Below are 24,823 nucleotides of genomic sequence, written 5' to 3'. Positions count from 1 at the left end.
TCTTTTGTTTTATATATTTTAAACATCATTGGTACTTGAAGATTACCAATTTGTTTTTATTTTTTCTCAGTTAAGCTTCGCTAATTAATAATCTACGAAAATTCCTCAAAAAATCTCGGAAATAACCTGGATTCTTTTGATTTTACAATCTTGCGCTTGCCCAATACATTCACGCTAACGGGATCTTTAGTTTATGTTTCCACAATATCACATCTGCATGTATAAACTCAGAAATGATAATACAAATACGGGTAAATTTTCATTGGACGTTTGCTATATATTCTGTTCATATAAATTATATATAATATTCATTTCAACTAGGTACTTACTTTCATCTTCGTGATGACAAAACTTATTTGATTACATGCAAAAAGTTACATTATATTTGTTAGGAGAGTAAAGATAAAATATGTTTTATCGTAAAAATGAATAATGTCCTACAGACCCAGTTTTACAAAGAATATACGTGTACGTTGGTGAAAAGGTGTTGAATTCTTCCATTCTATGGATTAAAATTTTTAGTTGAAAGGTATTTGCAGTCTCATAAAGGTTTGTTGTGATGTATTTGATTGTTATTTTCAAGGCAACATCATTCATTCACTTTCTCCTAAATCGCTTTGGAGCGATTCTGCAATTTTCTACTACTTTACGGGTATAAGGGAGGGCCTTTCCCGAGACACAGTTATGTTATTCAAACTAAAGAAAGTATAGTGAAATTAATAGCATTATTGTAGGCTTATAGCTTTGTTATGTAAATGTCAACAATAAGGTGTGTCGATGTACCTATTTTGTAAATGTCCGATATGCAATGTCAACCCGTGCACGCACGGGTCAAAGTCTAGTATATTTTTAATCAAGTATTATGTGCAAAACTCATGCAGGAAACAGTTGTCATTTACTGTAAACGTACTACATTTGGCTGTGTATTCTATTTAGCGCTTTTGGCGGAATGCAGCTTCCGCTAAATCAAGTACAGCGGTAAATGCCATGCACATGTTTGTATAAGAATAGTCACTTTCAGGAATACGCTAATTCAAATCAAATTCAAAAAAGTTGTTTAAAGACTTATTTTACCAAATATCGTACACGCCAAAAATAAAACGTTTACAGTAATTTATAAACTGATGAAAAACGACGGCCGCACCATTTCAAATTATATATTTTTATTAATTTTTATTTTCATTCCGATCATAATAATAAATGTACCATCAAAACATCATGTCTCAAATTTAACACAAATAGTAAATAAACTCTCAGTCATAATCTCATTTTATTTAGATCATTGTTATGACACCACCGTCCGTGTGCTACATAAACAAATATTGCAAGTAAAAAAATAAAGCACAAAGTACTAGTATTATTTCAATAAAAATATTTCAAATTGTAATCGGTAAAGCAAAACAATTATTTAATGGATTAGTGCACATTCCATCAATTACCATTTTGTTACAGCAAACTTTGTATTTTATATGTTTTATAGCGACTTTGTAAAACACAGTGCTAATCAGAAAAATCTCACTCTAGACAAAGTTATACATGTGTGACAGACTTGTGGTATTAAAAAACATTGTTTAGTGTTCCTTGACTCTGAGGCAAAATACGTACAGGTATGATACCTGTTCAATTCATTTTAATTGTATTAAAAAATAATGGAATATAATACTTCTTAAATCATACAATTTTTTTCAGTATATGAACAGGTTTCTCAAAATATTTTTCAGTCGTTCGAAGGAAATAAATGCTTCAAAATGAGCAATTTTCCAAACCATAATTATTTTTAATAGAAAAGAAAGTACTTTTTTGATTAATACCCTTAGATTTAAGAATATATGTTAAAAAAACTCGTAAGTAATGAAAATATTATACAGTGTTTTTATTAATTGGTCATGTTGGCCTTACCTAACGGTCTGGATCCTGGGGTCATTAATTTCACAATTTAGGTAGAGATCTTAATGTAAATCATAACCACGCATTAGGGTTTCTCAAATATATATGGGAGTAGAGAAGAATGTCTAAGAATTAACACATTTTTACTGTCTAGCTACGTTGGCTCTGTTCTACGATGTGAACACTTAGCCCAAGGTCACTTTACTCTGTCCCGAGTTTTTGCTTCCGGGGATTTTGCATTGCATCAGCCATAACGAAGCCTGATGATAACGTTAAAAAATTGCGCGAGGTGTCCCGAGTACTTCCGAATGGAGAAAAGATGTAAACATTTCCCAATAAAAATCTCCGTAAGAAATTTGTTTTCGTTTCTGTAAACTTTAAAAAGTGAAAAGGGATAATTGAAGTGGAAAAGAAGGACTAAATAAGGATTTTCAGATGTACATGTATATCATAGCAAAATAAAGTATATGTTGTTGTGGTATGTGTATGCATGCGTGCGTGCATTTTACCCATTTAACCCGCGGATAGTTAAAGGCAACTCCGACTGTAATGACCGTCGATATTATGATTAATATAAAAATTGTTTATTTTTATGAAACGAGTGCTGAATGTTAATATCAAGTGAATGTGTTCGCGATGATATTATCTTTATACTTCAGAATGTAGTCGATCTTTGAAGCTGCCTCGCCATGGTATCACGTGACAGTTAAAAATAGATAACTATTTTACCTTAACAAAAAATCAAAGAGTGTAACATTACCCCGAAGCTCATTTGTATGTATGATACAATAATTCGATCGGCAATTACACAGCTAATTGTGCCACATACGTTTCACATATGTTTGAACTTAACACATGTACAACATACGTTAAACATATGTGACACTCATGTGAAGTCAAACCGTATGTTACACATATGTTGAGAAACGCATGGTTAACATACGTGTGATAACATACGTTCAACATCAAATATGTTTAACATACGTTAGATTTTACATATGTTAAACGTATGTGAACCATATGTTTTACATATGTAAATCTCAACCACATGTTACACATATGTTAATAAACACATGGTTAACATGAGTTCTAAAAACCATATGTTACACGTGCGTTAATAATATATGTTTTACATATGTGTGAAGGCATGCATTTGAATAACTTGACAAATTATCTGCATGCGTGGAAAGTTAATGAAATTTACACAGTAAAATTATCGCAAATATACCTCGGATCCTTCCCCTCGGGAAAACACATTTATCCTCGGACCCCCCCCCCCCCCCCGGAAACATTTCTTGATCCGCGCATGATCTGCATGTACATGTTGCTTTATCACTCTTGTCTCTGAAATGAATGCATGTGTGAAGAAAAGCCTTGCTACTGTGCATGTTTATTGGTTTAAATTTTTTATGTAGTTATGCATAAATGAAGTTGTTTCATTAACAGAATCCACGTGTCTTCTTAAAATTAATTCGATAAGGAATCCGGAATTAATACGAAATCGGTTTTAGTTTTGTCGATGACAAAACATACGTCACATTTTTACGTCACGGGGGCAGCAGATCGAACATGCAGGATGAATTTAGCAGAGGTAATGATTGTCAAGCATTCGTTTTTATTTACTTGCATTTGAAAATTATATCGTACAATTACTGATGGCAAAAGAGTAAACATGTAGAACGGAGCTGTAACTGTGTTCTCCGGGAAAATTCGGGTTGAATTAATGACGATAAAAATGAGGTTTCCCCAGAGAGCTACAACTAAGCAGCTATTTGGTTTAGTTAATTTAGAAGAATCAATACTTATTAAAACCCATAAAATATATGTCGATCTTGGATAAGACGCATTTGAAAACTGAAATATTGAAAGTAGAGAAAACCTAGAGCAAAGCCTATGCAAAGTAACGAGAAGGTCTTCCATTGCAACTAAGTGAAATGGTTACTGAATTGCCTCTATTAAGTTGTATTCTTATTGCATGGTAATTGAAACATTTTTATAGGTATGCATTGGCTGCTTGACATATCCCTGGAAGAGGACATCAACTAGCTAACGGTCAATGACAGATGTCTCTTTGAATAATGTAAGTATACATACCGTTGCATTTCACAGTTTTTCAACCATTTTTTAAGGGTCATCAACACCGCTGGGAAAAATTTTTCCATACAAATTCAACCTAATAAATAACTCAATGGTATGGATTTCTATGACATTGTCATTGACTGTTTTTTGAAAAAAGTAGAAGTCACTGGGTGTTCAGGATCATTAATAATAATCTGTTGCATGACACCTACATTTGTATTTCTTAGTAAGTAAGTGTAAAATTTTGATATATCTATTTATCTAATGCATGTATTATAATTTGTAGCAAATGGATATGATACAGAAGTTTCAAAGATCTGTTTTGATGTAGCCTGAAGATTTTGTAATGAATGATCCAGGATCCAAATGTTCTTCGCGAAGTTCAGACAGTTGCAATGTGGTTGCTAATTTAGTGACAGATTAAGGTAATTCAATTTAGATAAGGATTAATGCAGGCATGTATCCAGTCACCCCCCCCCCCCCCCCTTTTACATGTATAAATTATATTTTTTATCATGTATTTAAATGGTTGTATGTACTTAAGTTTATATTAATATTTTAGAAAGAAGTTCAAACAAGCATTGTCATGGGAAAACATTAAAAAGGAAGGAATTGGAGGTGGACAAAAATCAGGATGAATATACTAGAGGTAAAAAATTATTTTGTCTTGTGATTGACCTTCTATTTGCCCCCCCCCCCTCTCTCTCTCTGAGAGCTTGCAAATAAAAGAAAAAATTATTAACAATTGTAAACTTTCTTCATGTTGTAATGTATTTGCAATATAATCTAAATGGATCCTATTATTCTTTAACAATATTTTTGAATAAAAAAGCAACCGAGGCATTTGTAAATTTTACTTTATCATAAAATGAAATTTAATGGTAAATTCTTTGTTTTTTTCCAGAAACTATTAAAGCACAGAAGAATGACAACAATATAAATCTAAATGTAATCATTCAAGGAATTAAATTCATTTTTAATCTCGAAACTGTCTTTTTTCTGTAACTCTAATTTTAGATTAACAAGTAGCTGGAAATGCAAAATGAATGTTTCCAAAGATCCACTGAAGTTACTGAGTAATCAATTGAAGTGATTCAAGCAGCAAGATGAAGTATATCATGAATGAACTGAAAAATTGAAAATATTCAAGTAATTTAATTTTAAGCAATTTACATGTGATATGTATGTAATTCATGTGAAAAACGTACGTTGGATCCACATACGTAAAACGTATGGACTGTATCACGTATGTCTAACACACGTGTAACATACGTTTCACATATGTTCATTAACGTACGTTAAACACACGTGGTACTTAAATCACGTTAAACGTACGTGAGGTCACATACGTATCACACATGTTTAACGTATGTGAAACGTATGTGGCACATTTTGCTGTGTAGTTCATGTTTATTAGTATTACTGCTAGAATCCTACTGCTGATCACAAAAAATAAATATTGTCATTATTTATCGGAAACCCCCTCGACTTCTTCAATTTCATTGAAAATACTGTGTGTTTTTTATTGACAACAGCACAGGATTCTAGCAGCACTTTTCAAGTAGTTTTGGTAATATGCTTTTGTTACATGCTGAATTCAACTTTCATAATATCCAGGGTAGTGTTATACATTTGCCTTTTTTGTACACACTGACAGAGGAAAGGCCGGCAAAGCCACACAAATGTCTGTCTGCTTACATTATAACCCTCGCTAATGAAACAAAATATCTATTCCCGTATTATCCTGATTATATCCAAACAGACATTCATCTAAATCTTGTGTATCAGTATGAAATAAGTCTTATTTCGGCATTGTTTACACTGCATTCCGATGATTTGTCTAACATAGTTTCACTCATTAATTCCGAGAGCAAAAAGAAAATATTGAAAGTTGTTTGTACAGTACAAGTAAGTTAATTATTTAGCTTGCGTAATACAAATTCTCTATACTGAAGCTAAATTATAATAACTGTGTATTCTGGATAATTGAAACATAGGGACAAGCATAATGATAATAAAATACTAATACTACTAATAACAACTAATTCTAATGATATAAAAAAAAATTATGTTAGGAAATTTTCAGGAAATAAATCCAACTTAGAACCATTATAACAAGACCGTGGACTTTTGGTTGGACCTAGCTATCTATTTCTTGCGTCAAAACAAGTTAAAAATGACGCAATTTCAAGCAAAATATGCACCGATTGCGTAGTCTTGGCTCAGAAGCCAGACAAATCTTGTTGATTTCAAAGAGCAATGGCTGAGTGGCCAGCAATGAAATAGTCAGGCCTACGTCACATTGCTGTTTGACACAACTACCCAAAGTCCACGCTCTTGTTAAAATGGATCAAATGTATTCAACTGACTGACGTCAACGTCATTCTTGTAAAAGTTAGAAAGGACTATATATATGTTATGTCCCTAACCCCCCCCCCAAAAAAAGAACATTATCATTTTACTGTAATTCTTTGTTTTCTTTGTACACATATATATGTGATGTTTTTACATAATGTTAATTTTGATTCAAGTACCCACAATTTAGAAATATGACATAATCCCGCCTTTTTGCATACAACGACATGTTTTCAAGCAGTTCTTCTTTCAGAAAACATAGAGCACATTCTTGAACAAACAAAATATCTTAATCAGAAATACATCTACCCAAGATTAGTAATTGACAATTTTTTTTTATTCAAGCATGTGCTCATTATTTCCCATTCGTAAAAAGATAAGAACAATGTCCATTTTTGACTAATTTCGATTGAATTATAGAAATAGCGTCACTTCTGACGTCAGATACTCTCGGTAAGTGCAAATAAATTAAATGATAGGTGAAAAATATATTTTATATCAATTCTTCTAAAAAAAAACCATGCCATTTCATTGTACCCGAAACACTTTGAAATTGGCGATTTATGGGGGCCAAATTTAACTCATATCATATATAGTTCTTATCATGCTTTAGAACGTATAACGATTAGCAGTTTAAACTGTGTGAACTGGAAAGTCAGTAAAGTTCACAGTATTGATACATTTGCAACAAAACAATTCAAGCGATGAGAATAATTACTCGCCGATCAATATCACGTCGTCACTAATGGAAAGTTACGAACTATATGGTCATATTTGCTCCGCCCTAGGATATGATGAATTCTTGACCAAGGGGCAATGACTTTCACAATATTGACAGAGGACTGCATGGACATCATAAATATACTTTTGGGTTTTTTTTTATTCCCTATTTGTTGCTGTCTGTGAGGTCCGGGGGTTTTAAGCTCATAAATTTATATTTATATTTTACTTATCCTATGAGTGTTTCAAAGAAAAACAAATGGTAAAAGTTGGTCTTGTAGTTTCAAAAATGTTTTAAATGTAAATATGTCAACGGACGACAGACAACTGACGACGCACGACGACGGAAGAAAACCTATTGCAATAGGTCACCCAAGGGCCTCAGGTGACCGACAACATGAATAATTGAGCAATTTAAAGTACAATACAATGAAGCATTGTAGAAATGTCTATCTTGCTTAATCATTTGTAAAACTTTTTCAATATTTATTTTCATTCTAATTATTAGTTCTTACTAGTAAATTTTGCTTTGCATAAAATGGTTGTGAGATAAAAAAAAGTTTTTCATTTTTTATCAATCGATTGTTTACCTTGTATGTTGTTAATAAAAAAGTGCTTTATTAGGTGAAATATCGATGGCAAAGCAAATTTTTCGAGCGCAGTTTGGTCAATAAAAGAGGTAACATCTTTTTAACCTAAGCCACGCAAAAGTACATAGAAAACAACTCACTTCTTTAAAATATTCCCCACTGTTGTAGATAAATCAAACAGTCCTTAAAACTTAAAGCAATTTCATCTCACATTATTTTTTTATCTTACATTTTTGCATTCAAATCGATCAATAAACCTGTCAAACTTTGTTAACCACCAACAACAACACGTGGGGCAAATATCCTGATGAGGTCCTGTGCAATTCTATGAAAAGTCTCTGAAGAAAATACATGTCTGAAGAAATCAAAAATTTTTTTTTTCCACGTTCTCTTTTCCCACTCCCAATATAGTGTCCCATCGCTTTTGATGAAAATGCAAAGTTGGTTTTCCTCTTTTCCAGCCTTGAAAACGATTGGTTTGGGAAGAATATCGTCGACGATTAATGATAAACGTATATTGTCCGAAAAAAATCCGACAAGGCCATTAATTTTTTCTCGAACATTGTAGAAGCCCTGCTTCTGCTTTTCAGCTCCTTCGAATTTGTGAGTGAACTTTTGCATTTCATCATGCACACTTTTTGCGTTAAGTTTTTCTACATCCTGAAATCAGAAAAAGGAATTGCGTTTTTCTTAAATCTTATGCAATGAGTGTAAAATACTAGAAGATTAAAAATTAATTTATAATTAAATTGCAAGTGATGTACTTTTATACAGGGGTATATCAATATCTCGGCAAAGGGTTATCTCAATTATCCCGCTTCTATTGAGATCTATTGATTTTTTAGACTCTTAAATATATGAATTATTTGATACTTAGTTATCCATTTACCCTGGTTTAAGCTAAGGACAGCATATGTACATTGAGGTTGGCGGATTTTAAACTTTGCTTGAAATGTCGTACAAAAATTTACACATGACATTTAATATAGAGTGCTATCATATCTGTCATGATGTAAACACTTAATTCCGATTTTGACATCTGATATCGACCCAAATGATTACACTAAGATGATAATTATATTAGATTAGCAAGTTGAAGGCAATATATTTTTCTTTCAGTTAACTGTCTCAATCACATGTAATATGAGCTTAAGATAGATGACATGTGGTGTTAACGAATAGTGATCAAAATCAAAAGTCTAAAGGAAAAATACAAAACAGGAGCAGAGCAAACACGGACCTCTAATAAAATTAAAGATAAGGTCATGTGCCATGGAGGAGTGCGCAACCTTTTCTGACCGGTCACACCTGCCGTGTGCTCTTTGTCGTAATCGGAAAAACGGGAAAATCCGTAGGCAATTAGGTAAGTATGAAAAACGTCAGTCAGCATGCGAACCATTGGAAGATTGTATTTGCTATCAAGGTCGTTGTATCGACCGTAGAACCATAGAACAGGTAGTCCTGTTTTATCAACTTGTTTGTCAGGAGCTTGCCTCGCCTAGGAAACTGTTTATAATGCAAGCAACTGTTTGGTCGCATAGAGAAGGGAAAAGTTGTTTTTTCCCTTTTGACCTTTGGGTTGACCCCGCAAAGGGGAACAACTTTTGCAAAGTGTGAGTTGGACTATTCTACTTTTTAATGATTTTGAGTTAACTATAAAGTAATTAAATGTGTTTTTGTTTGCTATTATAATATATAAGATTTTGTAGATATGTAATCGATACTGTAGTTTCATTGATATTCAGGGACATCAATTTTTGTGGTTAAAGTGAAAATCACAGTTTCAAGGATACGTAAATTCGTGGCCAATGACCTTATCAATACAAAATATTAATAAAAATTGCACTTCAATGAACATTTAATTTCGTGGAACAACTAAACAACAAAATCCACTAAAAATTGGTATCTAAAAAATATTGATGAGACCACAGTATTTAGCATAACAAAGTGTAAATTTCATGACTGATTAACATTTTTCGCGTTTATTTATTCCATTTATCCTCTGTTAAAAACATACACAGACGATTGTTTTTATAGAGAATAAAAAATCAATGTACTGAAGTACTTAAAAACTGTTTATACGCATAGCATGGCCTTGTGTAACGAATTTACTGAGCGACAAAAACAAACTTGACTTATTCTGGAGAAATCATGTACACAGGAAAAATGTCCACATGTGTGCAATATGTGTTAAACATATATTTTACATGTGTAAAACACATAAAAAGAGCACACAAATGTAAAGTGTTTAATTTCACACATGTTTAAGATGTGTTTAATATGCGTTAAACATGTGTGAAATTAAACACAGTATATTTTATATGTGTAAAACACATATTCTGTATGTGTAATATATGTGTTGCATTCTATATATTTGAAATTCATATATAAATTTTTGTCAGCAGATTTCAATTAATAAAGGTACATCTTTACTTAAGCTTTTTAAAAAAAAAAAAAGAGTATCAAGTACAGTGTACTTTATATTGCACACTATTCCTTGATATCAATGAATAGATCATCAGTAGAACTATTGCAAATGCATACCAGGTATATAAAGATAGATTAATAACAAAAACTTGATCAATTTGTTCTCATGAGTTTATTCTTCATCGCCAAGTAACAATTCATTTCTCTCTTTTTTGTTCCTGTAAATAAAAAGAAAAATAACACATACGAGGGTTGTCCCAAAATAGCGTAGACAAGTGGCGTTATTCAGTTAATCGAAAACAAAGGAAGATGAAATTTGTGCCACAAAGGGTTCAAGAGATTTGCATTCAAATAATGTTTTAAAATTGAATATCATTTGAGATTAAATAAGTGAAATGAAAGCATGTTAGATCAGAAATTCGACATGCGGCGCAATGTTAAAAACAAAAGGTTAAAATCAACATAATGAATTGAAAATTGGGCGGAAAAGTACTTTTCGAATGAAAAAATTCAAATAAAACATACACTAATATTTGATAATAATTCTTTCATTTACTCAATATAGCGCGTTTTGTGACAAGTTGAAAAGTTAACAGGTAATAAAATGACGTTGTCAGCGTTTAAGGCGGCGCAGCAGTAACTGATTCAATATTGTAAAGACCATGAAATAAATCCCAAGCGGCTTTGGAAGTAAATGAAATTAACAAAATCGATGAGAAATGCGTTTTGTGAATAAGCAGTTGAACAACATTGAAAATATTTGAACAAGTATGATGACAATAAGTGGAAAAAAGAAACCCCGAACGATATCAATGGACGTCAAAATGTTGAACGACACATTTTGGTAAGACGGACGTTAGACAACAAGTAATTCAGGGCAAGTTTGGAGCCGACAGATCGTTTGTACTTAGAAAATATTTAAAAACAAAACAAAACTAGAAATATATATTGAATGTGCACGCAGAGTACATGTTCAAAGATAATATTTTTTCTAAGACATTTTCGGAAATAAAACGTAAATGTTATCGTGAACGATGTGGAGGGTTTAGCAACAACGTAAAACTGGAAATTTTCGACGTCGCACATTGCGCCACCTGACAAAACTTGTTGTTACTAATTATTCATTTTCTCGAGAAATAATAAAGTACAGATTTGAACTTTTCAGCATTGTTTGCCAAAGGGTCATTGAAGAAAACACAGAAGTCTTATGAAATTGCAGTGAACAGATTATAAATTATGTGTCCTGTCTACATTATTTTGGGACAACCCTCGTACATATGTATTGATTCTATTTCAAATTTAACACCATTAGTTATTATTTTCCATGTCTCTGTTTTGCATGATATACTTGTTACACTATCCACTGAACTTACATTATATAGATCTAAAACTAGACTCCATACAGAAATATATTAGATAAGTAATCTAGGTCAGAATATGTGTTACTATTGTAAAAGAGAGAAATCACAACAAATCTTTTTAACTTACCTCTTGTTAACTCTTGATGTTCTTTCTTCGTTTTCCTGCCGAAGCTCCAAGATGTTTGGGATCTTTTTTTATTGATGCATATAACTCTGGTGACAGGAACAAATCTCAAACTAATATAGTCATGGTATATTTCATAGATTGAAGATATAAATTAAATTGTCATTTGAGAATCAAATTTTCATTTTGATTTAAGTACATGTATTTCTGTAGCAGAACTTGCATACATGTAGTTATTACTATACAACCATGTGTATATAATATTATAATTCTCATCTTTTAACTCTGGCCAGAACCTTTTTGTTGTTAAGAATGCCCACTGAAAGAATACAGAAAACATAAACAAAATTCTTTCATTAAGTATAATTCAATAAATAGTTATATATAATTATACACATGTACATGACGCACTTTATTTGTACATAATTATGTCCAAAGAAGAGACTGGTTGCATCCTAAGTTCAATCGTTTGAGTCGTTAGCCAATTATAGTATCTATACATTAGATCCGACACTTTTAAGATGTTTAGTATTGTTGATTTTTATTAATATTAGTATATCATACACATGATATTACAAATCAGACTTACAAAGTGCTACTGTCACCTTCTTCCTCCTAGTGTCCACAGGACTCTTTCTTGGTGTAATGAATTGCCTGTACAAATAACTGCACATGCCATCAAGGGAGAGGGCCTGAATGTCCATTGTTAAGTGGAACAGCTAAGAAAAACAATCATCAGACTTTCAATATTAAAAAAAAAAATATCTGTTTAAATCAGCCATTGTAAACAAATGTAAGAGTTGCCATTGCTGTACACCCTAGAATTACCATTATTACAACTATAAAAATACTGAAACATCCAGATTTTCAGAATTGTGTGTACATAACTTCATATGTAATTCTAATGTTGTTTTGCGAGGACATGTACATGTTATACAATCATTGTTACAAGTGCTGTTCATTGTTAAAAACTAACAGCAGTATTAAGAAGTCTGAAATAAGAAAAAATGAAACAAACATGCAGCCATCAGTGGAAACCAATCAGCTTTAACAGAATTCTGATATTGCACATATTTTTTGCAACAGAACTGGCAAACTAACCTAAAATCTAGCCATCTCTCTGTTGATATAACTTCCTCCTTTTCAATGCATTGACCTGAGCAATGCATGTGTGGACTTCTTTCTAAAATGGAAATACAAACTTAATACAATTGACAGAGGTTTTTAAATCGCCATAAAATAGATAATTTTGAGAAGGAAAATGAACATAATATTTGTTTCAATTTAACCTGAATTATTTGTAAAAGATTGATTTTCAACACTTAAAATTCAATATATAAAAATTCTTAATGTTAACAATACAGTCAGAACTCTTATTTAGATTTAATTACTATAATTTGTCACGTTTATAACAGCCGCAGAGTAGAATTATCTATGAACTCAAGAAGAATGTCTAGATCTTGAAAAATATATTGCCGTATATCTTGGGACTTTGATATTGGTAGACTTTGTACTATAGCCATTTTCTACAAAAAAGAAATTTCACACAATAGTTGTATGTATACATTAAGTTGCATATCATAGTACATTGCAGGTATAGTATTGCTTGTTTAATAAAAAAAAACATTAAAAAACATGACATTTAGAATTGATATGAAAATTTCAATGATTTTCCTCTACAAAAATTTAAATCATGAATACTTTCAAAAGAAAGTCAAGCAACAGTGTTGAAGATAAAAAACTGATTTTTCCTTATAATACTTACAATTGCATAAACAGTTTAGAGAGACATATCTTGCTATTCATTGGGTTAGTTTATGTCTTGAACTCTTCCGTGACCTGTCTGAAAATAAAGTGTGTTAATTAGCATACAATAAGAACTCACTTAATATATAGTATTATATTAAGTTACCGACTGAACATTTTAGCAACTTGTTGCATAATAAGGAACATTTAAAAAATCAATTGAATTTTCAGTGTTGATATTTCAACAACAAAACAACAAAATTATATAAAACTTTCGACTTGCAGCTTTAAGTTTTATGGAATGCCTACTCGTTACTTTACAACGAGCTTTACTCTATCGTCTGTCCCATGTTATTGGTTCCATCACTTTTCTATGATTTTTAATAAAAATACACATACCTAGGCCTGTGAAAGAAATACAGTTGAAATCGATAAAAGGGAAATATCCAAGATATCGATCTTCATTGAACAATCATCATTTTTCATTCATAAAAGTTCACAGAAACGAGAAAGAAATTTTTTACGGGAAATGTTTACATCGGGATGTTTACATCGGGATACCTCGCGCAAATTTCAAACGTTATCATCCGGGCTTCATAATGGCTTCATAATGGCTGATGCTATGCAAAATCCCCTTTCAATTTTTGGATGTGTATTGAAACCTGAAGCTGTAGAGGGGGCGTTTCAAAACAAATAATCTGGACATTTTTTATATTAGTGGATGAACGTAGTTTTAGCACAAAGGTATTTATGATTATCGAAATATCAAGCAAAAGTGGTGGAAGCAAAAACTCGGGACAGAGTATAGTTTTTTTTTACTTTCACTTTTCAAGATTGAAATGTGTCTGATCTAAATAAAAATGTATTTTATAAACATATATTTAATGTTGGCTTAATTTTCAAGCGTTGTTTTCTGTCTATAAATCTACTTTTTGCCAGCTAAAGCTGCCGAGATGTAGCTTTGTGGAAAATGTTTACCGACAGACCTACCGTTTACATATAGCAGATGTAGTATAATATACAGTTCTTGACTAGTGTCGAGGGCGACAGTTGATCTGTCGGACCGGCTCGCAAACTGTTGCCCAAGGCCGACAGATCAACTGTTGCTAGGGACACAGTCAACAACTGTTTTGTTTTATCTCTTCTAATTAATAACATGTTTTCGCGGAATGTGACGTCACTGGTCAACAGCCTTTTATTAACAGTCGATTTTAACAGTTCCAATCTAACAGTTCCAGTTCAATAGTCAAAATACTTTATTTTTTTCGTATAGAGTTATATATAGTACTGTTTTACAGGGGTATAACAAATACCTTTATGTGTAGGCCTATATAATTATACATCAAATCACCGTATTTGCCTATACATTTCATCTAAAAAACTTTCATCAATTTCATCTGTAAGAAGATTGGATTAGCATCGATCGACAATACAGGTTTCTTGTTTTCAACCCGAATTTTCCTGGAGAACAAAAGGCCTGAGCTTCTTTACGCGTTGTAAAATGACTAGGTTTCTACCAGCAATATTTATATAATTTTACAATACAAATAAATAAATAGGAGTGGTTGACAAATCTTACCTTTAGCCTCAAACCGAATCTGCAAATTCAACATCTTCTGCATCCGTGACATAAAAAAATGACGTATGATTGCAAACGACAAAATTATAACCAATCAAGATTTAAATCCGGAATTGGTTAAGTAATAATTTTTCTGTAAGTTAGTCGGGAAAAGTTTGTTAAATATAAATTTTGTTTTTACATGTATTTACTAATAAATGCATAAAGATAGGTGAAAGCCATGAAAATGAATAATAAATCAAACATTTTTTTAAGTGTACGTTACAGAATATATTTAACATAATTATGTTGTTTGAAACATGTATTGAACACACATTATCTTATATATATGTTAAACATAATATTGTGTTATACACATGCATTATATGTGCAAAACATATGTAAAATTATACACCTATTTTACACATGCATTTGAACATTTTTCCTGTGTACGCTTTTTCCATGAGCTAAATTTCTCAGCCCATTGTTCTCAATAAAAATTGCCTTACGAATGAAAATTAGATACCGTTTATGTATGAAGTGATGTGCAATCAATTCAAAAGGGCAATGCACGGGGTATTTATGTATGAATTGTATCATTGTTTGTGAGCTTTTTCTTTGATGTCAGCAATTCTTTTTTTCTTGATACACAACAGTTTTATGTGTTGTATCTGTGATATATCATACTTTTTATTTTTTCTGACAGATCACACTTTAAATAAAAAGAGTAGCAAAAAATAAGGTAATTTTATTTATCATTTACAAATTCATGTGCTTCTGTTCATGAAGTTCAAAGAACATAACAGTTTCTGTGAAATGTTTTAAGCAGCTATTAAAATCATTAAAGAAAACTGATCATGTTTTAACTGCTTATACATCCGCTAATGGCTCAAAATGAAATACACAACTATCCAAGAATTGCGAGAGCATAAAATCACAATCTGGTTTAAAAGGGCGAGGTAGATGGAACTTTCCTAAAATGTAGTGCACAAAACTTCTAGAATCACATGCTCTTTTTTCATTGATCATATAAAATGGTACATAATAAAATTTTGATAGATCATGGGTAACCCAGTGCATTGAAAACAATGATACAAGTTATATATAGAGTACTTTTTAACGAGTGTATCTTTAGATAACAGACGAGGGGGCTTGTCCCCCGAGTCTGATATCTGAAGATGCCCGAGTTAAAAAAGTTACTTTATATGTTTTGTATCATTGTTCTCGAGCACTGAGTTACCTATGATCTATCAAATTTCACGTAAATAGCGCGTGATTCTTGTATGTTCTCATTGCACTGAGTTACCCGTGATCTATCAACATTTTCATTCGGCAGACCTCGACTGATTCGTTCCTTATCTAACTTTGATGTAGGCTACGGACTCGGTCGAGGTTTGCCGAAAGTCATAATTTTATCAACCAATGAAATAAGAGCATGTGATTCGAGAAGTTAAGCGCGCTGTATTTCTTGAAAGTTCTATCTACCTCGGCCTTTCAAGTAAGAACGCAATGGATGACGGCTGCGATTTTATGCTATCGCAGATTTTGGACTCGGTAGAAACCGAAATTATGATGGAAAATTCCTTAGACCAATTCGAAAACCTTAACATTTCACAATCTATTGATATGCATCTCGGGGATGAAGATACAACAAACATGGACTTTGAAACTATAGATTTTGACTTAGGATTTTTTTCCCGGGAGAATGCATTGGAACAAAATGATGCTGACATGAAAACAGAAACTTTTTTTTGTGTTAAAGAGTTTCAGAATCGGAGATTTGCTGAAGCCGTGTCCGATAATGATTTGCAGCAGCTGATTGAATCTCAGTCAAATCCTAATACTCGGAGGAATACGAAATGGTCTGTTGAAATGTTTAATAAATGGCGCGAATCGCGGGAAAATGTACCCTGCATGAAAGAAATGAACGCAGAAATGCTGAATTACTGGTTACAACGCTTTGTGTTGGAGGTACGTAAACAGGATGGCAGTAAATACCCCCCCCCCCCCCGCGTACTCTATATTTCATTGTATGCGGATTACTACGTCATTTGCGAGAGAAAAATATCCATAATATGAATTTTCTAGATGAACATGACCACCGGTTTGCCGTTTTCCGGAAAGGTTTAGATGCGCGCATGAAGGAGTTATTATCAAAGGGCTTAGGTACCAAAGTACGACAAGCTGATCCGATATTGCCGGAAGATGAGGAAAAAATCTGGAATAGTGGAGTATTCGGGTTACACTCTTCTCAAGCTCTACAGTATACAGTGTTCTTTTATAACTACAAGATATTCGGTCTGAGGGCGTTTGACGAACACCGGAATTTAGAGTGCTCCCAGTTTGAAATTGGACAAGATGAGCAAGGAAAATTTATTCGACTTACGGGAAGATCATGTAAAACATACAAAGGAGGACTAAAACATCTGCAGCTATCCAACAAAGACTTGAAACATTACTGCCAAGAAGGCAAATTGTCGTTATTTTTGTAGTTTTTACAATAATTATCTCACTTTACAAAGGTTCTGGTTATATATATTTTTTTTCTATTGATGTAGAGACAATTATGAATAGAAACATTCAACTTTTTTATTTAATTTTCAGGTGAACGATGCCTTGCCAATTTCTATCGTACCTATCTTGACGCTCTCAGTAATGAGGGACCTTTCTACCGCCGGCCCTTAGCCGTTTCCGGTAATGTCTGTGTGCGCTATGGCGAACAAGTACTGGGGGTCAACAAACTCAAGGGACTAATGAAGGAAATCGCAGGTAACGCGGGACTGGAGGGAAATTTCACCAATCACTGAGGCAAGAGGACCTGTGCCACCTAATTATACCAAGCTGGAATCGATGAGCAGGAAATTATGTCTCGAACAGGTCACAGGTCAGAAGTAGCAGTTAGAAAATACAAGCGGTCTAATTCGGCACTGCAAGAGCGTGTATCCGAAGTTTTGAATCCTCCCAACGTGAAGAAAATGAAATGTGAAACAACTATGGTTGAAATGAGTGAGTCTGAAAATAACAGGAAGGAAAATTTGAATCCGCAGTCCGACAGTATGGTAACAAGAGCCGCCGTTCCAAAATCCATTTTTAATAATTGTGTTTTTCATTTTAAGCCTTGAGTGGCTGTGTGAACAGGGAAAACAATGATCAATTGTAATAATGTTTACATCTCGTTTTAAACATTTAGTAACTGTTCTGTTAAACTTCATGAAGCACATGAGTTTGTAAATAATAAATACAAATTTGTTATTTTTTCTTGATTTTATTTTATGAATAAAGTGTGATCAGAAATTATGGAGTGTGATCTATCAGAAATTATGGAGTGTGATCTATCACAGATACACCACATAAAACTGTACTGTATCAAGAAAAAATGAATAGCTGACATCAAAGGGAAAGCTCGCAAACAATGATACAAAACATATAGAGTAACTTTTAACTCGTGCATCTTCAGATATCAGACTCGGGGGACAAAAGCCCCCTCGTCTGTTATCTGAAGATACACTCCTTAAAAAGTACTCTATTTATTACTTTGTCATCACAATAAGTGTTTCACATTTCATATCCACTTTAAATGCCTTACTTTTCAACCATCAGTATATTCAAAATAGGACTATATCGACGAAAATGAGTGAATAAATAAATAAACAGTTAACATTCAACTAGTAACACAATATAGAATTATAACCTCGACAATCTCATTCAATCTATAATAACAATTCTTATAGAAATATCTAATAAAGATAATGTACAGCCTAATTTGCTTAGTTGCAAGTTCGATAGCTTACTGGCAAATCTTGAACAATTCCAATGCAGTTTTCAGTGACGCTTTGTTACGATGTCGACCGATATATACATAATGTTACGGGAATTGTAAGCCGGTGTTGTGATGTAATTTGTGTTACTCGGAATTGGTCGAATTGACCATGCTGTTATTGTTGATCGAGCGTTTCTTTAAGCCTAATATATGTGTTTTCATACGATATTAGGACTGTTTTAACGTAAGTTGCTTATTTTGAGTATATAAAAAAGGTAGTGAAGAACCAGATTATTCATGTGGTTCTTTTACCTCGAGATCTTAACCCAGGTTGATGTTATGCAGGAATAACAGCGGATTGCGCAAATTGTTTTTATAAGGGAACATATTTGCAAGTGTAAACATTAAAAATACACGTACGTAATTATTTTTCAGCATCAATTCTTGCCATTTTGATACTCTTCTACCTGTTTAACAAAACGTTCTCCGTTTAATAGCGGTATTTTTCTATCGTTTAAGCATACTTTGAGGTCTAAACGCATTGGCCAATGATGCTACTTTTCGAACATAGTCCCCCAAAAAGGAATTTGCGTATTGATGACTATATTTTCACAAACTGTTATCTTTTAAATCTGCAGTTTGCAGACGTAACTGTCTACCTTATCCTAGTTTAAAGACATGACAAGTTGGCTTCTTAGACGATATTCTGTTTTACCCTTTCATAAAAAATATGAATAGTGTGCCTGCATTTACTAAATGAAAAAAATCCCCAAACTGCATTTGTGCCCAGTTATCAAGCCTTTTGCAGCGTATTTATTTTTGCCATATACCCAGTCTAAACGATCAGAAGATGTTTGACCGAGCAGTTCTACTTGAAACTATTATACGTCAAAAACTATTCACACTTGACACTAGTGAATTAAATTGGATACGAGTCAGAGCTGCTACAGAAACATATTATGTTCTAGGCGCGTCTTTTTACCCCAGTGAACCCCAATGATACCCCAATGATACTCCGATGAACCCCAATGATAACCTAATGAACTTTGCAAAAACCCAATGATACTTAGTATGTTCATAATTGATAGACTTATTGAATTTTATATACCAATATGTTACGTAAATGAATTGAATTTCAACTACGCGGCGTTATTTCACTGATTGATTACCCAGTGAACCCACTGATATCCCAACCAGATTTCGTTTATACTCTCAACGAACCACAATAAACTTGAAATGAGCTCTGTTATCTGATTCATTCACCGATGAATTTTAATTTTCCAAATGATACAGAAATAAATCCCATTTAAGCAAGAATATACATGTACTTAATGAACAATTAACCCGATCAACATTAACTTATCAATGATTCATGTACCATATTTTAGCTGTAATGATACCTACACTACAGCCAACGCGGTTCGCGTATTTACCGCGAGTCCTCATGGTGTGAAATTGATCGCGGTTTAGCACAGGTAACTCAGGTAAAACCGCGCATCCTCGCGGTACAGCTTCTCACTTTATCCACACCGTCGCGGTACCGTGAAACAAGTCTCAGGTGAAAACTGTTCTTGTTTTTAACGCGAGTTACCTCTCCCAGGTTCTTCTCATATGGGAAATGTGATCGTGGGTATCAATGAATATTAATTCATATTCCTTTATTTTATAAATGAAGTTGATTGTTACAATTTATTATTATTAAAAAAATGGGGGAATAAAAGGAACGTGTAATTATGCTAAATTAGATACAGAATTTTGTATACTATTTTGTATATAGATGGAAAATGTTTGAGATTTATCATCAATATGTAAGGGTATTAAATCAAAGGTAAAATTGGTCAATATTTATCAGATTTTTTTTATGTGTAACATAGGTGTAAAACAAGAAGAAAATTTGTCACCATTTTTATTTTCTCTTTTTGTTAACGATTTGGAAGATTATTTATTAAGAAACCAGATAGAGGGTTTTACTTGTCCTTCTCTTCAAATACAGGATGACTTATTTGCTATGTTGAAACTGTTTACTTTGCTATGCTGATGACACTCTCTTGATATCTGAATTTGCGTCTGATTTTAAAAAGTCATAAGATGTGTATGCAAATGACTGTGATATACGGAAACTTAATGTCAATATAGCCAAAACAAAGACCATCATTTATTCAAAAGCATTATATGGTGTTTTACGAAAAATACGTTTTTTAACCAAATAATTAATTGTCAATAAGACCTATTTGACAAGGTCATTAACCCAATTTTACTTTACTAGTGCGAAGTGTTGGGTTACTAAAACTTAGATATTATCGAAAAGGTACATATGACATTTTTGAAATTTATTCTTAATCTTAAACCTAGTACTCCAAATTGTATGGTGTATTGAGAAACTGGAAGGTAACCGCTGTCACTCTTTGTTAAAATTAAAATGATAATGTACTGGGCAAAAGTTTTGACAGCTCACGATTGTAAACTCACTAATGTAATCTATTGATATTTTTATCGATGTTACAAAAGTTTTATATATACATGGATAAAATGTGTGTATGATATACTCAACTCGTGCGGGTTGTCTTATATATGGGAAAATCAAACAATATGTAGTTATAACTGGCTTAAGTCAATAGTTAAAGAAATATTACAAAATCAGTTTACACAAGATTGGAGAAGTATAGTAGATAACACACCAAAATGTATTTATTATAGAAGTTTTAAAACAAATTTCCATTTAGAAATGTACTTGTTGATTTTACCCACAGATCTACGGATCATGTTTACAAAATTACGAACATGTAATCATCGATTACCCATAGAAACAGGTAGATGGCATAATATTGAAACAAAATTTAAGAAAATGTACATTGTGTGACTCTAATAGTATTGGGGATGAATTTCATTATATTTTAGAATGTACACATTTTGTAAACGATAGAAACACATTTTTGTCCAAGAGATATGATTATGAAAACCCAAATATTATAAAATTTAACGAGTTCATGAATACTTTTAATGTAGAAAAACTAAAAAACTTGACAAGATTTATTAAGAAAATGTTCAAAGTTTGTTCTTCCAGAAACCAACTTTAACAACCTACTGTATTGTAAACTTAACTTTTTTTTTATTATTATTACTCCTACTGTACATGTGATCCTTGACTGTTTTTGTATACATTTGTATAATTATACTTTTTTATACCTCAAATACCAGTGAACTGGTCTTGAATGAATAATTAAAAATTGCATACTCGATAGCGTTACATATAGTTTCATTTTGGAACATTCAACGCTGACAATTATCGGTTATCAATTAATTTAATTTATTTATAAACATTTCACCAAAATATCCAATTTAGCCACAGGAAAGGGGATACTAAATGGGTTCATTTACAATCTTTCATAATTAATTCTTACCTTCAAAACATGCCTTACACTTGGTAATATCTCTTATTAAATACGTTTATAGAATTCGTTTAATGAATAACAAAATACATGTAGATAGATGTAATGTGAATGGGTATAGGGGTCGCCCGCTTGGACAAGTGGTTTCTTTTTTCGGGCACTCCGGCTTCCTCCCACATCAATGACCCCTCGCGCTAACATCTGTGCCAACGAAAGATATACGAATATAAGCTGTAGAACTTGTTTATCAATTTTTGTAAAATATATAAGGTTCAGTCAGTATTAGAAAATGTCAATGTTAAAATCGTTCGTATTTAAAAGCTGACTTATTCCTATCCGTTTTGGCAAAAGTATGATGTTCAGTGGGTCGCCCAAAATTTATGTTGGTCGTTCAAAACCTGGTATTTAAAAGTATGAATGATCATTTATTTCTGGGGAATCCATCACATGTTAAAATTTCGCAGTGTCAGTTGACCAACCGAGGACGGGGAATTGCGTAACGTTACGTATACAGTATGTGTATACAGAATTTGGGTGGTTGCCGTCGGGGTGGGTGTCCTGCAGCAATTAGTGTGACTTGGGGTCCGCTAAATAAGTATATAGTCTGTTCTTACAAACAGCGAAATTTTCTTGATATAATAATTTAATTTCAAACGAATGAAAATTTGTTTTTCAATTAAAATTAAAAAAAAATTCTTTTGCGTATTTATAACAAAATGTTTACAAAATACTTCTATGAAATAACCTCTTAATGATATACTTTACACTCGATTAAAATACAATTAACAAACAGACTATAATCAGGAATGGGGATAGTAATTTAGAACACAGCTACAGTTAATTTTATATATACATCTAGTATTTGTACTTTTCAAAATGGTTAAAATGTGATTATTATTTGAATAAATGTTAACTTTGAATCATTTTAGGAATCATATAACAGATAATATGTGTGTTTGTGTGCATATAAGTAAAAAAAAACTTTTTACACGATATATGATACATTTCTTCCTCTAGCCATGTTAAGATAACGAAAGTTTTAATTTTCAAATTTCGTAAAATTTTTATATTTTGATTTAGGAGAGAGAGAGAGAGAGAGAGAGAGAGAGAGAGAGAGAGAGAGAGAGAGAGAGAGAGAGAGAGAGAGAGAGAGAGAGAGAGAGAGAGAGAGAAGGTTTCTCAACATTTGATAAGATTTCTCACGGCACGTGGACAGGGTACCGATGCTGCCACAGACAGACAGTGTTATGTAATAGTTATACACAACAGAAATCACAGGGATATGAGCCCCTCTTCAATCATTACGAAAGAATTAGATGAAATGTTGGGGGTAGAAGTTCAAGAAACACATGTTGATCCAAGTTCTCCAGATGGAAGGGAGATAATAATTGATAATAATTGTGTATGGGAAAGCAGATATTGATTTGGATATATTAGGACAGACAATTTGTCAAGAATTTCTCAAAGCAAGTTTAGAAAAAGTAAACCTTCTGAGAATATATTTCTTAGAAAGGATGAATGCTGAAATAAATATCAAAAAGAAAATTTTGAAAACATAATTTGGCAGGTTTAATCTGTTTAGAAATAAATATATCAGGTGTGCCAGAATTCAAGTTTCTGAGACTATTCCAATCCCTCCTAACAACCCTGCGAATGTTATTGTCATTCAAAGTTTAAACCACGTGGTTTTGTTTGACCCTTTCAGTTTCGCAGTAAAAATTGTGCATCGTATTTATAATCTATTTCATAGAATCTATAGTTACTTGTAGTCAAATATAAAATCTAGAGGTTTATTGATTTTAAACTTTATCTTCATCGATCAGTGGATAAAATGTGTTCTAGAAATACATGTAGATGTGACAATGCAAACAAATAGGCTTTTTTTCCTGCTGTTGCAACAATTAACATGCTTAGTAGAGATCCCGTTTATTTTCGATCCGCGCCTGACTTTGTAATAGCATAAATAGTGAAACAGACTATACTATTTTATGCAGAATGTTCCTCGAAAATGGCTCGATATCCTAGGTTTTTATGCAGAAAAGGCACCCATTATTTTTTTTTAAAACATGGTATTGCACACAACAAGCATCAAACAAGGCTATGGTTTTATTAAGCAACTCAATGTTTATATTTTCAACCACTATACACGTGGTTGAACACGAACAATAACTCTGTTCTGAAAATCATCGTTTAATTTAAATAACTGCTAGATGGTGAAAAAACATGTATACACCTTAAAAGATTTTCACGTTTAAGTAGTGGTATATATGGTGCTCTACAACACACTTTATAGTTATATCGTAAGACCCGCCCAGTTTACTATATATTCTTACCAATTATGCTAATAAGATGAAAGGCTTTTTTCTATATATTAATACCAAAGGCTCACAATAGTCCCACCCACTCAGAAAGGCTTACACTATATATTTATACCAAAGGCTTATAGGAGACTCCGCCCTCTCGGAAGGCTCACCCTAGGCTTACTCTATATAGTTATACTAAAGGCTCACAATAGTCTCCGCCCACTCAGAAGGATATTCTAGTTATTTATATAAAAGGATACACTCTTTAGAAGAATCTCCACCCTATCTCGAAGCCACTTACAAAGAATGATAACTCTTAGCAAATTTCCAAGATCAGTTAACTCCGTCAACCTTGATGATTTCAATCATCGGTTAAAAAAAAAAAAAAAAAAAAAAAAAAAAAAATAGCAATATAAACGAAATATATATTACATATACATGTAGCTACACATATCACCAAGAAGAAAATGATCAAATTAAAGGCACTTTATTCTGGAATTGGTCCGTAGTACTTCTCACCACGA

At 32.5% G+C, this 24,823-nt stretch overlaps 1 protein-coding gene and 1 long non-coding RNA gene across 2 annotated transcripts in view; one reads left to right on the top strand and one right to left on the bottom strand.

The window, feature by feature from the left end:
* The first annotated feature begins 3,167 nt into the window (after positions 1 to 3,167).
* LOC128158268 (uncharacterized) lies at positions 3,168 to 6,380 on the top strand. Its single transcript, XR_008239941.1, has 5 exons — positions 3,168 to 3,478; positions 3,887 to 3,967; positions 4,253 to 4,391; positions 4,529 to 4,615; positions 4,871 to 6,380. It is a non-coding gene; the product is annotated as an uncharacterized LOC128158268 (long non-coding RNA).
* Positions 6,381 to 6,509: 129 nt separating this feature from the next.
* The window catches only part of LOC128158264 (uncharacterized), a 107,217-nt gene continuing 88,903 nt past the window's right edge, over positions 6,510 to 24,823 (bottom strand). Inside the window, exon 5 of the mRNA XM_052821025.1 lies at positions 6,510 to 8,291. Coding sequence (XP_052676985.1) covers positions 7,902 to 8,291 — 390 coding nt within the window. The 3' untranslated portion in view covers positions 6,510 to 7,901. The remainder of the gene's footprint in view (positions 8,292 to 24,823) is intronic.

The sequence above is a fragment of the Crassostrea angulata genome, chromosome 8 (assembly GCF_025612915.1).
Source record: "Crassostrea angulata isolate pt1a10 chromosome 8, ASM2561291v2, whole genome shotgun sequence".
In the NCBI taxonomy this organism is placed as follows: domain Eukaryota; kingdom Metazoa; phylum Mollusca; class Bivalvia; order Ostreida; family Ostreidae; genus Magallana; species Magallana angulata.
Note: the sequence above shows the minus strand (reverse complement) of the source record. Positions and strands in the feature narration are given on the sequence as shown.